Genomic DNA, 14,684 nt, shown 5'->3' on the forward strand with positions numbered 1-14,684 from the left:
TCACGCAGTTTAATTTCTCTCACTCCCCAAAGAGAAGAGAGAAATGTATTAATATTTGTGTTACATTTACATTTTACAAGAAGTTGAATGAAAATTTGTACTCTCCTAACATTTTTTCAATTTTAGCAATATTATTTTTTGTAAATTTAATCTTGGCTAATGTTCTGGGACGATTTATCCAATTCCATGTAATATATCAGATTAATATGAACTTTTTTTAAATATTGTTTTAAGAGTATTGGAATTAAATAGTTTCCAGGAAAATGTCTCTAGTGCGACATGTATAGGTAAACGCAGTCTCCTCAAAGGGTGGAATGGGTGCGTGGGGTGCATTAAACCCCCGGTCTTCGACCTCTGGGCTAGTTACGTCATGCTTTTTCCCCCACCCAGTCATCAATTTTAATGTCTTAACGAGGCGTGATCTCATTTTCATTTGATTACGCTGGTATTTTGGTACTCACTGGGGTTACTGACCCTCGTGGATCTACTTCAGAATCGGGTCATCAGCTTATTATTGTGGTAGCTGTTCTACCACCCAGCCATATCTATGCAACTCTCTAGATAATGCTGTTGTCTTGAGGCGAGAACAACAATCTTTCTATTGCATGCCAACTATTTAAATCCCTGTCTGGGGATTAAGATTCGATTATAGGTTTACGTCATTTATTGATTTAACTGCGATACAAATTTTCCAAAATCTGCTTCAGCTTCATCAAAACAATTTCCTTTCATCAATCATACCAGATTTTTCTTCATCATGCCAGAGTTGACCAGAGTTGATCCAAATCATTTCGGGCTTTTAGGATCACATCCTACGACTCGTAGGATGCAAAAACTGCAAAAGTGTCAACATAGTTAATATATCAAACCCGGAACGACCAGAAAATTCTTGGGGTCGGAACACACGGTTAATGCCCTCGAGCGGTGCAGTGCTTTCGCGGTTTGGTATTGCGCATGCGCAAGAGTTACGTACGTCACCGTTACTTCGTTTCGCACCTCCCCCTCCCCCGCAAAACGTTCACCTTCCCCTACCCAACACTCCACTTGCAATCACACGCTGCGCTCCGGTCGTTGGCCTCTCTGCCACGTCGTATCCCACCCTCTGTGCAATCTCTAGCCGTCATGACCGATGTTGTCGCTACTATTGCTACCAATGCATCTCAGGTAGCGCGCTTCGCGGGAAATACAAGCTACTCGCCCCCGGGACCCGCCGGATTCGCTTCCGTATTTATTTATATTCGCTCCAGTCGCACGAGACTCATCCCTATGCACTTCTTCAAATATTACGACAGTCGACGAGATAATTCGGGTCAGTAACACTAAGAATGTAAACAGAAACTACACAGCAAAACAACGGGTAAAACGGACATTTTCCGTAAGCAGAGGTAAGCGGAAAAGTTTCTTTTCCGGCTTTTTCATTTCTGAGTGTAATTCGTTTCTGCCTAGTCGAAGACAAGATGATAAAATTTACTGGATTGTGTATAAATGGTTTCATAAAGCTGAAAGGAGTGTGGAGGAGGTCATAGAACTATTAGAATGGACACAATGGCCGAGGGGTTAAAATTGGCATAACCGAATAGAGGAAAAGCGTCATGGCAACCCCCCAGTTTGTCGTGGGGTGGGGACGCGTGCGCGAGAAACTAGAGTTAGCGCAAAGGTGTTTGCCCCCTGACCCGTTTGGGGAATGCACTGTTGAAAAGATCGATGTACCACCCCTAGATTCACCCACTGCCCCTCTTCCCAGCCAAGGGGTTCACTCGGGGTTGCTGCCCTCGTCCGGGCGAAATCCAGAGGTTTGCTCCAACAATCTACGTATATCCACTTTTTTCTTTAGTGCTATACACATCATGTCAAAGTATCTGATTTTGTTCTGGTACCTCTATGAAAATAACATCTACATGCAGAGACTTTTCGAGTTTAATTTTACTTGATCTTGCACAACCTTAAAGTAATTGTATTGTTATTATAAAATCGCTGCTGGAATAAGAGTTATGAATAAACTTTCTCTTACTTTAACATTGGACGCGTCATTGGTAATAAGGCTGTGCGTGATACAAGAGTTTACAATTATTAGCCTCCTAATTATAGCTAATTCACTGAAGATGCATGTGTACAAAGTCGTATTTCATACAGAATAAATATCAGAGAAAAGTGCACTCGTATCCTACCGCTGAATTTTCTGCAAAATTGTTATATTTTCTCTAGAATCCATACAAGTACTGGTCCCCACGAAATTTGTTGCTTCTCCAATTCATGTTAATCCATAAAATATCATGCCGTTGTACATCTTTGGGGACCAACATTGTTGCATTTTTAAAAAGGGGTTTTGACTTTTCTTAGGCCTACTACGTCCTATTCATAGTAACGTCTAGTGCAAAGTGCAACGGTACCTCCTTCTCGTGCACAAAGTTGAGGTAGGCGAGGTCGTGCACCTGACGTCACGAAAGAGGGACTTGAATAGAGTCCTCTTCGTCGCTGCTCGCGTATATGCATATTTCTTATGCGCCTGCGCCACCAACGATCATGACGTTCCACGAGTCGTTACATAATCCACGAGCGAGGTCGTTGACCGATAGAGGAGGGAGTCCCGCTGACCCATCGCTAGCTGTCCTTCTTTGGACCTGGGCTTTTCCCGAACTTACTCGAAGCCCAGAAACCGGGGCGATGACCGGCGATAGTATGTGCGGTGACCCCGACTCCAAATTGATAATACAGCCTAACAGAGGGAATCTAATTGAATTTAGTACTCACTTAGTCCTTCCCTCGTCAAAAGGGTGGGCCGAAGATCCTTTGTTCCCTCTATGTCAGCCTACTTGAGCCAAAACACACCCCCCGTTACAACTTGCTGATTCATCCAGAACGTACGTAAAAAATAGATGACCGAAAAAGAGGCTCTCCTTCCCGGTTCATAGTTATTCGTGGGTGGAGGGGTTGGCAACTAGCAGGGTAGGATGATAAAACTAGGAAGAGAGGGGTGACGATGGGGGAAAGGAACCCGTTACTAGAGCGCTCCGCGCGCGCTAATGGTAGCACGGCGGCGCGAGCGTGATAGATTTATCAGGGATTGTATGAGATAAAGTGAGTGAGAGATGTAGCGTCGAGCGCAAGAGACTCTCACTTTCACGCGGTGAACTACGGGTGAACGTCCGGGAATTGGGTCAGAGGGCCCCCACCTCGCGCGAGCCAGAAGCAATGTGCCGAGGCTCTATGCTCTCTGTGCTAGAGAGAGCCAGTCCACAGCCAAACTCCGATACAAACGGTCGCGGCTCATCCCAAACTCGAGTGTTACCAAAAGTTTATTATTGATCAATTCTTAATGTAATATCTAATCAGTGTGATTCGGCCCAGAGCAAATTCGTAGTTTATTGTGCCAGTGACTGATTTATCTGAAAGCCTGACAGGCTCTAGAAGCTAGGATTCAAGTGTCCAAGTGATTTGAGGTCGTGTTCCAGTGATAGCATTTGTCGCGAAAAAAAGACTGAATGTTAGAGTGTGTTAGCACGCCCAACTCACAAATTGATTTGGGCAAATTCATGGGGTGTGTGTGCGAGAGTGACTTGGCCACCCCGCGATCGAGGAACGTTTGTTCCTCGGGGTCATCCTCAGACAGCGACGGTCAAACTGACGAGGGTTTTGTTGGTGATTCACAGGGCTTTTTCCGCCGGAGCATCCAACAAAAAATACAGTACAGACCCTGTACCAAGAACCAGCAGTGCAGCATCCTTCGAATCAACAGAAATCGCTGCCAGTACTGCCGTCTCAAAAAGTGCATCGCAGTCGGCATGAGTCGAGATGGTATGTATCTTTTATTGATCTTTTCTTATCATTTAAGCCGATCAACTTTATAAGATAAACTGTTTTCATTTGGCCTTCAAGAACTCTATTTTTATGCGCGATCCACGATCTGATGGTCCGAGGCTGTAAAATAAAGGAATGCAAATTTTCAGTTCACCGACCGTTTACGCAATTTTAGATTTAGTGCCTCTGGGTAATGTCGCAACGAGCGAAAGTTTATTGCTCATTTGAGAAAGTAAAATTGACCTCTTTGCATTAGATATTGGACAAACAATATCCTTTACTCACTACTAGTAATTATCATCATCTTAATCATTCAAGCAAATGGCAAGAGCCAAGATTCAAGTTTGAAAATTTAGAGTCCTTGAATTAGTTAACAATAAATTAATTTAACGTTTTTAAAATAATGTTCTCAATCCCGTAAATGTATATATCGGTATACGGGTTAATCATATCCCTTGTGATAGCCAACTTGCTTGGGGTCAATACTCGGCCGTTGCTCGCCTTGCAAGTGATTCTGACGGTGGAAAGAGTACCGCTACACGCCGCTACGTCCTGAGAGTGCCCTCTCTCCTTAACCTACCTCCCACCCATCCCATTCCCCACCACACACTCGCCTGGTGCTCGATTTCTTCGGTTCAGCGGCACGATAATGCCCCTTCCCAGCCGCGAAGGGACATCGCGCCGTCGCGTGGCGCTACGCGCCTTGCGGAGACCTCGTGAACTATCAACTTCATAACTACACTCCCCTCTTTTTATCGAAACTCCCCTCACACGAAACACCTGGCAGGGCGCATGCTCCTCCAGCGTCCCGTCAATCTACACAGCCACTTTATCAAAAGGTGCCCGACACCACGACGCTGATCATCTGTTTGTGTTCCGAAACTCAGTATGTTTATTATAGAAAAAATATTCATATTGCTCATTGTGAAAAAGGCACCCTTCTATTAGAACATGAAGAATTTAGCGACTTGATATTTTAGTAAATTCAGCTACTTTCGGCAAAGGGCCAATTCGGTGAATTTTCACGTAGGCTAATTGGCGACTTTACGTACTTTTAGATCTGTAGGGTCAACGGCAGGAAAGGCAAGATACCAAGACCGAAGGGTTGCCCAAGGCTGGAGAGGGTTAGGCTACCCTTGGTGAAGAAGCTTGCCTCTGCGCACTTGCGATGTAATCGCTCCTTTCTCGTTCGTTGCTTCGTTCCACGTATAGCAAACTATATATCTATATAGTATATAGGTCGGCGGTACGCCTCGCGCGGCTATCGCTGAAACCAAGTTCAAGGCCAAAGGCTCGGCAAAGGCCACAATCGCGGCAGTAGTGGGGGGCCGTTGATGACTGAATAAGTGGGGGGCTGTTGAACGCGACTCGCTGAACGTCACTCAGTCGGCGGTGATGCTGTCTCGCGTTTGCATGTGTTATATCGCCGCGCTCGAGTCATAAAACACGAAACCAAGTGCCATTCTACGATCGCATTGGAGTGACTTGCCATCAGTTATTAGTTACACTTGTGTGTGAACGTGGGATCGTCCCTATATTTCTCGATGGAAAAGTAATCAGAGTGTGATCAACAGACGAGTTTAACGTGGATTAAAAAAAATTTCTAAAAATTGTGCTCTTGCCCGACGTCATGGGAGACGAGCTACCAATCCTCAAGGGGATCCTCAACGGAGTCGTCAATTATCATAACGCACGTAGGTTTCCGCCACAACCCTTGACATTTTTTTTTACTACCACGCGTTAGATTGTTATCAATTTTTAATTCAATTGTTGGCCAATTTGAATTAGTTTCAATATTCTCTAAATCTTTGATCGGTGAACTATATCATGACTTTCTACTAAAGTCGCCTGGAGCCAGAACACTTTCGTCGCGAGAAAGTTGAGCTCGCTTTCCCTGTCGAGTGTGGTCTAAAAACTCTTGATCTCGACTCCGCGTGACATTGTGAATCCATCACTACCTTCAATAGTTTCTTTACGTGTCACGCGAGCGATGGTCATCACGTAAGGCTACTTTCCTGAAAGTCAATTGTGCATGATTTACCGATCATTAATCAAATCAGAAGCACTTTCTTCACGAATTATTTGCGCCTTAACTATAATGTGGATTTTTGTGTTTTTTGTTACAGCGGTCCGATTCGGGCGCGTGCCCAAAAGAGAGAAGGCAAGGATCCTGGCTGCTATGCAGCAGAGCTCGCACAGCCGTTCTCAGGAGAAGGCAGTTGCTGCCGAATTGGAGGATGAACAGCGTCTTCTACAAACAGTAGTTCGTGCCCATTTGGAGACATGTGACTTTACGAGGGACAAAGTTGCTCCAGTCCTCGCCAGAGCAAGAGAGACTCCAAACTACACCGCATGTCCACCAACCTTGGTTAGTTTCATTGGATGTTTAATGTGTTGTTACTGTGTTACGCGAGTCATGCTAAAAGACTTTGTACTCGTTGACTCGACCTTAGCTCGTCGAACGCGGAAACTATGAGAACCAGATGTCCTCGGTGCGATCGAAGCAAGTATTTTATGCCGAAGGACATCTGGTGCTCTTTCGATATTGGGCGAGTGTTTAGTGTTTGTGTTGAGTTTATATTTATGTGGCCTTTTTTTTTTGTTACAGGCATGTCCTCTGAATCCTAACCCTCAGCCGTTGACCGGCCAACAAGAACTTCTTCAGGACTTTTCCAAGAGGTTCTCCCCAGCGATACGAGGTGTAGTCGAGTTTGCAAAAAGGATTCCTGGTTTTGGTCTGTTGGCTCAAGACGACCAGGTCACTTTACTCAAGGCCGGTGTCTTTGAAGTTCTCCTGGTCAGGCTGGCCTGCATGTTCGATGCTCAAACAAACAGCATGATCTGTCTGAATGGGCAAGTGCTCAAGCGGGAGTCCATCCACAACAGTAGTAATGCAAGATTCCTTATGGACTCTATGTTCGACTTTGCGGAGAGAGTAAATTCCCTCAGACTGTCGGACGCCGAGCTGGGTCTCTTCTGTTCAGTAGTAGTGATTGCAGCAGACAGGCCAGGTCTGAGAAACACTGAACTGGTTGAGCGCATGCACAGCAAACTCCGCAGCGCTCTTCAGACCGTACTGGCTCAAAACCATCCTCAGCATCCAGACATTCTAAGAGAACTCCTGAAGAAAATCCCTGATCTCAGAACTCTGAACACGCTACATTCGGAGAAACTCCTTGCTTTCAAAATGACTGAACAACAGCAGCAGCTTCAGGCTCAACAGCAACAGGCTCAACACGCTACCTCCATGCAGCAACAACACTGGCCCATGGAAGAAGAACCAATCATGTCCTGGGGGTCCAGTTGCGATGTGGCATTGGACGAAGCAGTCAAGAGTCCTCTGGGAAGTGTTTCGAGTACGGAAAGCATGTGCAGTGGGGAAGTGGCAGCTTTGACGGAGTACCATCATGTGTCTGCCTCCAGCGGGCATCACGCGTCAAGTGCACCCCTGCTCGCTGCCACCCTTGCTGGTGGTTTGTGTCCTCACCGCAGACGAGCAAATTCGGGTAGCACGAGTTCAGGCGACGACGATCTCCATCGCGCATCACTCGCCAAGACGCCTCAACCACCTCAGTGTCCGCGATTCCGAAAACTGGATTCCCCCAGTGATAGTGGAATTGAGTCAGGAACCGAGAAAGCAGACAAGCCAGCCAGCAGCAGTGCAAGCAGTGCACCAACCTCTGTTTGTTCGAGTCCGAGATCCGAAGACAAGGAAGTCGAAGATATGCCCGTCTTAAAACGAGTGCTTCAGGCACCACCTCTCTATGATACCAATTCGCTGATGGATGAGGCCTACAAGCCTCACAAAAAGTTTCGAGCGCTCAGACAGAAAGATAGCGCGGAAGCCGAGCCAGCCGTCGTCCAGCACACTCAGTCCCAGCTTCATCTTCATCTGACCTCAGCATCAACGCGAAGTTCATCGTCTCACATGCATTCGCACTGTCCGCAAACGGCGAGTTTGCTGAGCAGCACTCATTCCACCTTAGCCAAAAGTCTCATGGAAGGCCCAAGAATGACTGCTGAACAGATGAAGCGAACAGACATCATTCACAACTACATCATGCGTGGTGATGCCAGTCCAAGATCACCAACGACATCACCATCGCCGGCGGAGCAGTGTGCCTCGACGACGACCATCACGCGCAGTCCGCATGGATCTCAGGGACTTTTGCAGTGTGCAACCTCTGGTTACTCCTCGTCGAGGTGGCCCACTACTTCGGTCATCACGACGACGACGGGTGCTCGGCAGCAACACCATCAGCACCATCATCAGCACTCGTCAGACTACCTCGTTGTTGGGAACTCGTCGCCCAGGTACCTTTCCGCTGTGGCGACGAGTAGTACGAGCACGAGTCCCAGACCTACCTCGAGTACAGCAGCAACGCTAGTGCTCTCTGGATGTCCGAGCAACATGATGGAACTCCAGGTCGACATTGCCGACAGTCAGCAGCCTTTGAACCTGTCAAAGAAATCCCCGTCTCCATCTCCAAGGCCTCTGGTTGGAACCTGCAAGGCCCTTTCCCTCGAGGCGTAGTGCTTTTTACGAGTGGCGAGATCTCGCGACTTGAACCCACCTCATGTAGCGAGTGCGTCGACCCATTGTCAATATTCCTCCGGGACGTCGCCCGCGACTCCAAAAAAGTGCCAGGACGCTTCGAGCGCGTGACAAACCAAATAATTTATTGTCTAAAAGTATCGAGAGCAGAAGGAGGTGGGAAGCCGGAGGAGTGTTGAAAAAAGTTATCTCTTTCATCTGTGACAAAAAATTGAGATTCCAAGTGCGAGTGCCACTGCTGATACGAACGCTTGTTTTAAAAGTGCCGCCTAGAGTCAGTGCAGCGCGAAATAAAATAAACCTGCTCCTCGGTCTCTCCACCTGCCTCGACGACTACTTGCTAGCCTACCTACTTTTGTCATAGGTAAAGTTAGAGGATAGCTTGCAGCGCTCGTAACGTAAAAAAATTAGAGTGAACGTTACAGAAATTAATAATCTATTACATGTGATAATCATGAAATCGCGCATTCTGTACAGTCTCCACCTCATTCATCAATCATCTACTCTACTATAATTACTGAATATTATAAAGTAATTAATATTATTGTGTATCCTAAGGCATAGCAATCGTAAAAATTTTGTCTTGCGTGTAAGTATGAATCCCCTGTATCTGTATATTTGTGTGAGTATTCCTGCTGTGCAAATGAGTCTGGGCAATCGAAAAACACTCGAAGAGTAGAGAATAAGCCAGAAGCTATTAAAGATTTAAGAGTTTTGTTATGAGACTGACCGGTCCGCCGCGGCCTCCAGTTTGCAATTACCGTACCTTTATACCACGTGTCGTGTCTATACCGAGGAACAGATTAAAAACAAAAGTAATTATCAGCTAAAGAAAAAAAGTCGTGTTTAGCGGATTAGAACTCGTAGATTTAAAGCAAAATACAAACAATATTATGTGTCGTGCGTGCATGCGTGTGCCGAGAATGAGTCACTGAGAGAAAGTTATTAGGCGAGGGATGAAGCCGACAAAACGCTGTAAATAGTAGTCTCTAAGGCTAGGTCATAACTAGGCGCGAGTGGCGAAAGTTTCGAAGAAAGCGAGAAATAATCGCGGCGGGCCGCCGCCAATGTGTTGTTGAGACGCCCGCCCCGCCCCCGTTTCCATTTATCCAAGCACCACCATCCCCATTTATCTGAAAGGCATAGGCATCTTGCAAAGAAACCATCCAAAAAAACCACATCTTCCCTGCACTACTGCGCTTGCTCTTCTACGTATTTATTGTATTCGGAGTCATTCCTCATTCGTTATCGTCGCTTGTGAAACAACCCTTTGCGAATTGTTTCCTCTCGTGGTTGTGCAGTGTGCACTCCCTGTAGTCATTGTTCACAAGAAATCCAAAAAAACCAACAAAGCAATCCATTTTTCTCTCCCTACAAACCAATCATGCATCCGCCCGGACGTCTTGAATATTCCTGAGTAACCCAGCCCGCAGAAATCTAGCGTTGATATTCGTATACTGTTATGCATAAACTACACATAATGATTATTATAGTAAACGATACATAAAGTATGATATATTTCTCTATCCATTAAGAAAGGAAAATACAAACAGTTGTTGTTCCGGTGAAGTTGGGCAGAAAAGATGTATACACACCCACACTCAAATTGACATGTACGCAATCATACACCACAGTCATTCACATCAGCCAGGAAATGTAAAAATACTGTACAAGAAACTACAAAGCAGCCCCGCATATTGCCCAGTGAGCACGTCATTTTGTACGCTTGGGAGTTGTGAGGTCGTCTGAATAAACATTGTCTGGTGAATTATAAATCAAAATCTTCTTATTTCTAGTTTTAAGAAAGTCCTCATTCCTCTCCTTTATTAGCACCTAGATTTTAATTCAGTTGAATACTTCAGTTTCGTTTAAATTGAAGAAAACTTTTAATTAAACTTTTTACATTTTCTTAATCGAGATTTTTAATCAACATGAATTGAAGTCAGTAGATAAAATAATTTGTAATGCGAAATTGACCACCCTGAACTTGAACTGACGGTACAGAGATTTGACATTCACAATGTCACGTCAAAAATCTAGGGTGCGATAAGACTATCGTCTTATCGGAAAGAATCCACTTGGGAATCTTTAACCTTGGCTACATAGTTTATTTGTAATCGTTCTCGAGCGACTCTATTAGGTTTGCCTAATTGACATTAAAATCTAAACGATCAGTAACTCTATATACAACTGTAAACTTACCAACCGGTAGCATAATGTTAAATTTATCACTTGCTTTCAGATCAACATGATGTGGCAAAAATAGGATTATTTAACATTTTAAAATGGGTTTTAGGCAAATTTTAGTTGCAGTTTATGACCCTATGGACAAAGGAAAAATTCTCAAATTGCAGTTCATAGCATCGTCGGACAAAAACATTAAATGAAAGTTGAATGAAACTGGGCTTTGTTTTCAAACTGATTTTCTTCCTTTTTCTGATTTAATAGAAGATATTACTTTATTTTTTTAATAGAATTTTAAAGCCTATGCATCTTGGATTTTTTCACCTTCAGTCTCGATGACAGTTAAGGTCAAGGACCAACGTGAAATAAGTAAAGCTGATTTGAGACAAAGAAATTTGAATTAATGAATAAATAAATTGAATTTTTAATTGCAAATATGCAAATCCTCGAATTAATCTCTAGAATTTATATTCAATTGATTCACAGCACCACGGATCAATAAAAAGGTACCATATAACTTGCAGTCTTGCACTCAATGAAAAGATTTACACTTGACATATTCTGCAGACCAGGCAGGCCTGGAAAAGTCATGGAATTTTTTTAGTCACATCTATTTCAAAGTTTTAATAACGATTTTAGTACTTTACCGCTAATTTCAAATTTTTTAGTTGATTCGAATTTATTTTTTAATAATAAAAATTATAAAATATTTCTTTGTTATTAATTGTAGAAGAAAAGGTACAACTGGCTAATTTATTTCTTTAAAACTCTAATATTTTATGTATTTTTTAATGCTGAACATAAATCTGGCAGAAAAAAGTATCGCTCTTTTTACCGTTTTCGAGATATCAAGAATTTTATCATCGAAAATTTCGATTTCTTTCCATTTGTTTAGAACTGACTTATTTTATACATTTTTAAAATGATTAACTTGAATCAAAAATATCTTTAGATTGATCTAAAATTCTCGTATTGTTTATTTAAATAACACGTTCGTTCCACAACACTGCTGCAACCCATGAGATGTTCTGTGGAAATCTGCTTTGCGACAATCTCGGATTGGGGCGAAAGCACAATATTTTTTAATGCGAGAGTTCTTATATACCGTATAAATCATGAATAAGTCTGAATGAAAAGTCAAAGATTTCGCCTTCAATGCGTGTTAATGCGAGAGTTCTAATATGTTTCAATGCTACAGAATGCGATTGAATGCGAAACGAAATTTTTATCAATGCTCTTGAATGCGATTTAATGCGAAGCAGAAAATATGCGATTGCTAAGCATTCACGAGGTGTTCTCTGAAAATCTGCTTTTGGTTAATTTCGCATTCAAAGTGCAATACTTTTGATTACGTTTTAATCTGACGTTTTTTGTAGGGCGTCCATGTATTTTTTCATACAAGCTCTTGTGTTCCTATGCTGGCTCCTTATGTCTCTTTCACACATTCTAACCATTTTTTTCTGGGTCTGCCTTCGGGTATGCTGCCATTTACTTTAACTTGATATGCTTGATTCGAAAGAGGCTCATCTTTCATTCTCTCAACGTCGGAAAGCCCAGTTGAAATAATTAGTTTCTCAGGTTAGGGATATCATTGCGAGAAGAAAATGGAAAACGTTTTCGATGATTCGAAAGCGTTTTCCATTTTCTTCTATTCTTCCCCTTTAATTTACGCTTGGTTCCTTTCATTAAACTTTCCATCAATTTATGAAAAAAAATGTTCGGTTATGCTTTGAAATACGAGTTCCTTTATTTCTTCCATAGAATGAAATATTCAAATACCAACTCATTCTGATACCCTAAGCTGGAAATCTTTGCCTGATTTGAAATTGAATTACTCAAATACGAAACTAACGTTTTCTAGAATAGAAATTTTTATTCACTAGTTTAATTTCTTTATATTTTCTAATTTGCTTGAAATTTACTGAATTTATACTGGCAGTTTGGAATTTTTTTTTGAACTCTTGAATTTAGTTTTAGATCAAAATTTCTAGTGTTTAACCCCTCGCCTTGCATGAAACTGCGAAATGACGGAATTGTTTTCGAAATTCAAGTATCCACTGTATTCATATTACTTTTTATGAGGAAATTCCAGGTAATGAATAATAGAGGAAAGAAATACATTATTTCCTTTTGGGAAAAACCACCTACCTAGACTCGGATACGAAATACGTCATACAGTAACCAGGTTTACGTAGTCGTAAAGAGTTCGGGAAACTCGTGGTACTAGGTGGGCGTTGGTTGCCACGCAACCTTCTTATAAAGGCAACAGATAGGTATATTGCCCTACGTGAACTCTTGGCTTCCTATAAAGATATTATATTGCATCGCATTAAAGCAGCTGACTCGGATGATGACACGTGCAGCTTGATTGCATTAGCATCCTCCGGTTAAATAATTTACCTCTGACCTCATGGCTTTGAAGGTAATTTATACTTTTCTGACTAACTAGAATCTGGTAACAATGTCAATGCAAGTCACTTATTATTGGTAAAACATTGCTTAACAATAAGCTTTTTTTAAATTATCATTTAGATCACATCTTCTACAGATAACAAAACATTTTGTAGTGCAAGTTTTCAATGATATTCTAGAAATATAGAAGTAAAGAATCCATTCAATTGAAACAAATTATGCAAAACTTTTCCATAATTTAAGTGAAATTATTGAATGATATAAACAAATAATAAATGCATTATGCCATCAATATTTTTTTGCTAAACATATTTTTTAAATATTTATAATATTCATTTTATGACTCGGTTATTTAATTTTATACGACGATCATATTTGGTGGTATGCTTATTTTATTTCATTATGCAATTTATTGAGATCATCAAAAAAGTTTGTTACATGGTATTTCTTTAAGCTTAGAAAGATAGACAAGATAGCAGAAGTGTTTGTGAAATCAAATTTCATTAGGATGAATAGTTTTATTTTGTTTGTCAGCTTACAGGGGCTTATGATTTAATTGTAAAAATGATTTAGTCGTAAAAACTAAAGATACATGTTTCTTTATTTTGCGTATTAAGGAAATTTGAAGCTATTTAAAGTAATTAAATGTAATTTAAACTGTTGATAATATAAATAAATTAAATTAACTCCAATAACTAGGACTTTTTAAAATAAAGATACGTATGATTAGTAACAATTAAAATATAAGCCTTGTTAATCAGCAAATTGGTCAACTGCACATGCACCAGACTTGTAATGAACAAAATGAAATACTATACCACCAACTGAATCTATGTAAATAACTTTAAATACTAGGGATCTAAGATGAATATTCTAAATATTGAACAAATTTATTTAGGTAAAAAGTAAAAACCCCAATTACTCAATTATTGAACATGCAGCGCGATGACCCATCAAATTATCTATTGTTCAAGAAAAAAATTCAACACGATGGCTTCATTTCTTCCATTTTAACCAGTTGAAAAATAAATCATAAATGCAACGGACAGTCAGAAATACGTGACATCATAATGTGCTATACATGCGCTTCAGACTATACTTTAATACATACCGAGATATTTACCTGATAGCGATTGTTCGTGTCTCTGTAAGGTGTGCGCAAAGTGCCAGATATCCTGGGAGATGAGCGTGCGGGAATATGGTATTCCCGCATTATTATGGAAAAACTCCCGGGATTTAGGAAATTATTTGAGAAGGAATAAGGAAAGATTTTGGAAACTTTCTGTTGTATTTTTCGAAATTGAGGACTATAAGATGTTCCTTGGCGCCTTTTATTTAAACTCTCTCAACTCCATTTGTATATTCGTGTAGATGTGAGTAGCTGCGAAAAATGTCGATAAAATAGGAATGGGGTAAGTCAACCTGGGGCGGTAAAAAACTAAAATAAATTTTTTTGGAATAGAATACGTTCCTTAAAGTGATGAACCCAAGCAACAGGTAACTTTTACACGCGAACAAGTCAAACATTGCAAAATTAAAAAATGTACTTTTGCATATTTTAATTTGTAATGTTCTCCTTGTAAATAGCAGACGTTAAACAGAAAAATACATCAACTAAGAATCATCTTCACCTAATTTCTCCTTTTTTTCTATTCAGGGGCCTTCCATAAACTAAGTTACTAATTTGAGGGGGAGGGGTGGCAAGAATTACAGATATTAGCGGGGGGGGGGGGGG

At 41.5% G+C, this 14,684-nt stretch overlaps 1 protein-coding gene across 5 annotated transcripts in view; it reads left to right on the top strand.

The window, feature by feature from the left end:
• Nucleotides 1–10,128, top strand: part of LOC117175040 (ecdysone-inducible protein E75) — a 195,614-nt gene extending 185,486 nt beyond the window's left edge. For 4 of the 5 annotated variants that reach the window (XM_033364562.1, XM_033364559.1, XM_033364560.1 and 1 more), the window contains exons 3-5: nucleotides 3,651–3,795; nucleotides 5,925–6,166; nucleotides 6,407–10,128. In XM_033364562.1, coding sequence (XP_033220453.1) covers nucleotides 3,651–3,795; nucleotides 5,925–6,166; nucleotides 6,407–8,332 — 2,313 coding nt within the window. In that variant the 3' untranslated portion in view covers nucleotides 8,333–10,128. Of the gene's footprint in view, nucleotides 1–3,650; nucleotides 3,796–5,175; nucleotides 5,493–5,924; nucleotides 6,167–6,406 lie in introns of those variants that run through there. The other variant, XM_033364561.1, reaches the window with a different exon arrangement.
• Nucleotides 10,129–14,684: the final 4,556 nt, after the last annotated feature.

The sequence above is a fragment of the Belonocnema kinseyi genome, chromosome 6 (assembly GCF_010883055.1).
Source record: "Belonocnema kinseyi isolate 2016_QV_RU_SX_M_011 chromosome 6, B_treatae_v1, whole genome shotgun sequence".
Classification (NCBI taxonomy): Eukaryota; Metazoa; Arthropoda; class Insecta; order Hymenoptera; family Cynipidae; genus Belonocnema; species Belonocnema kinseyi.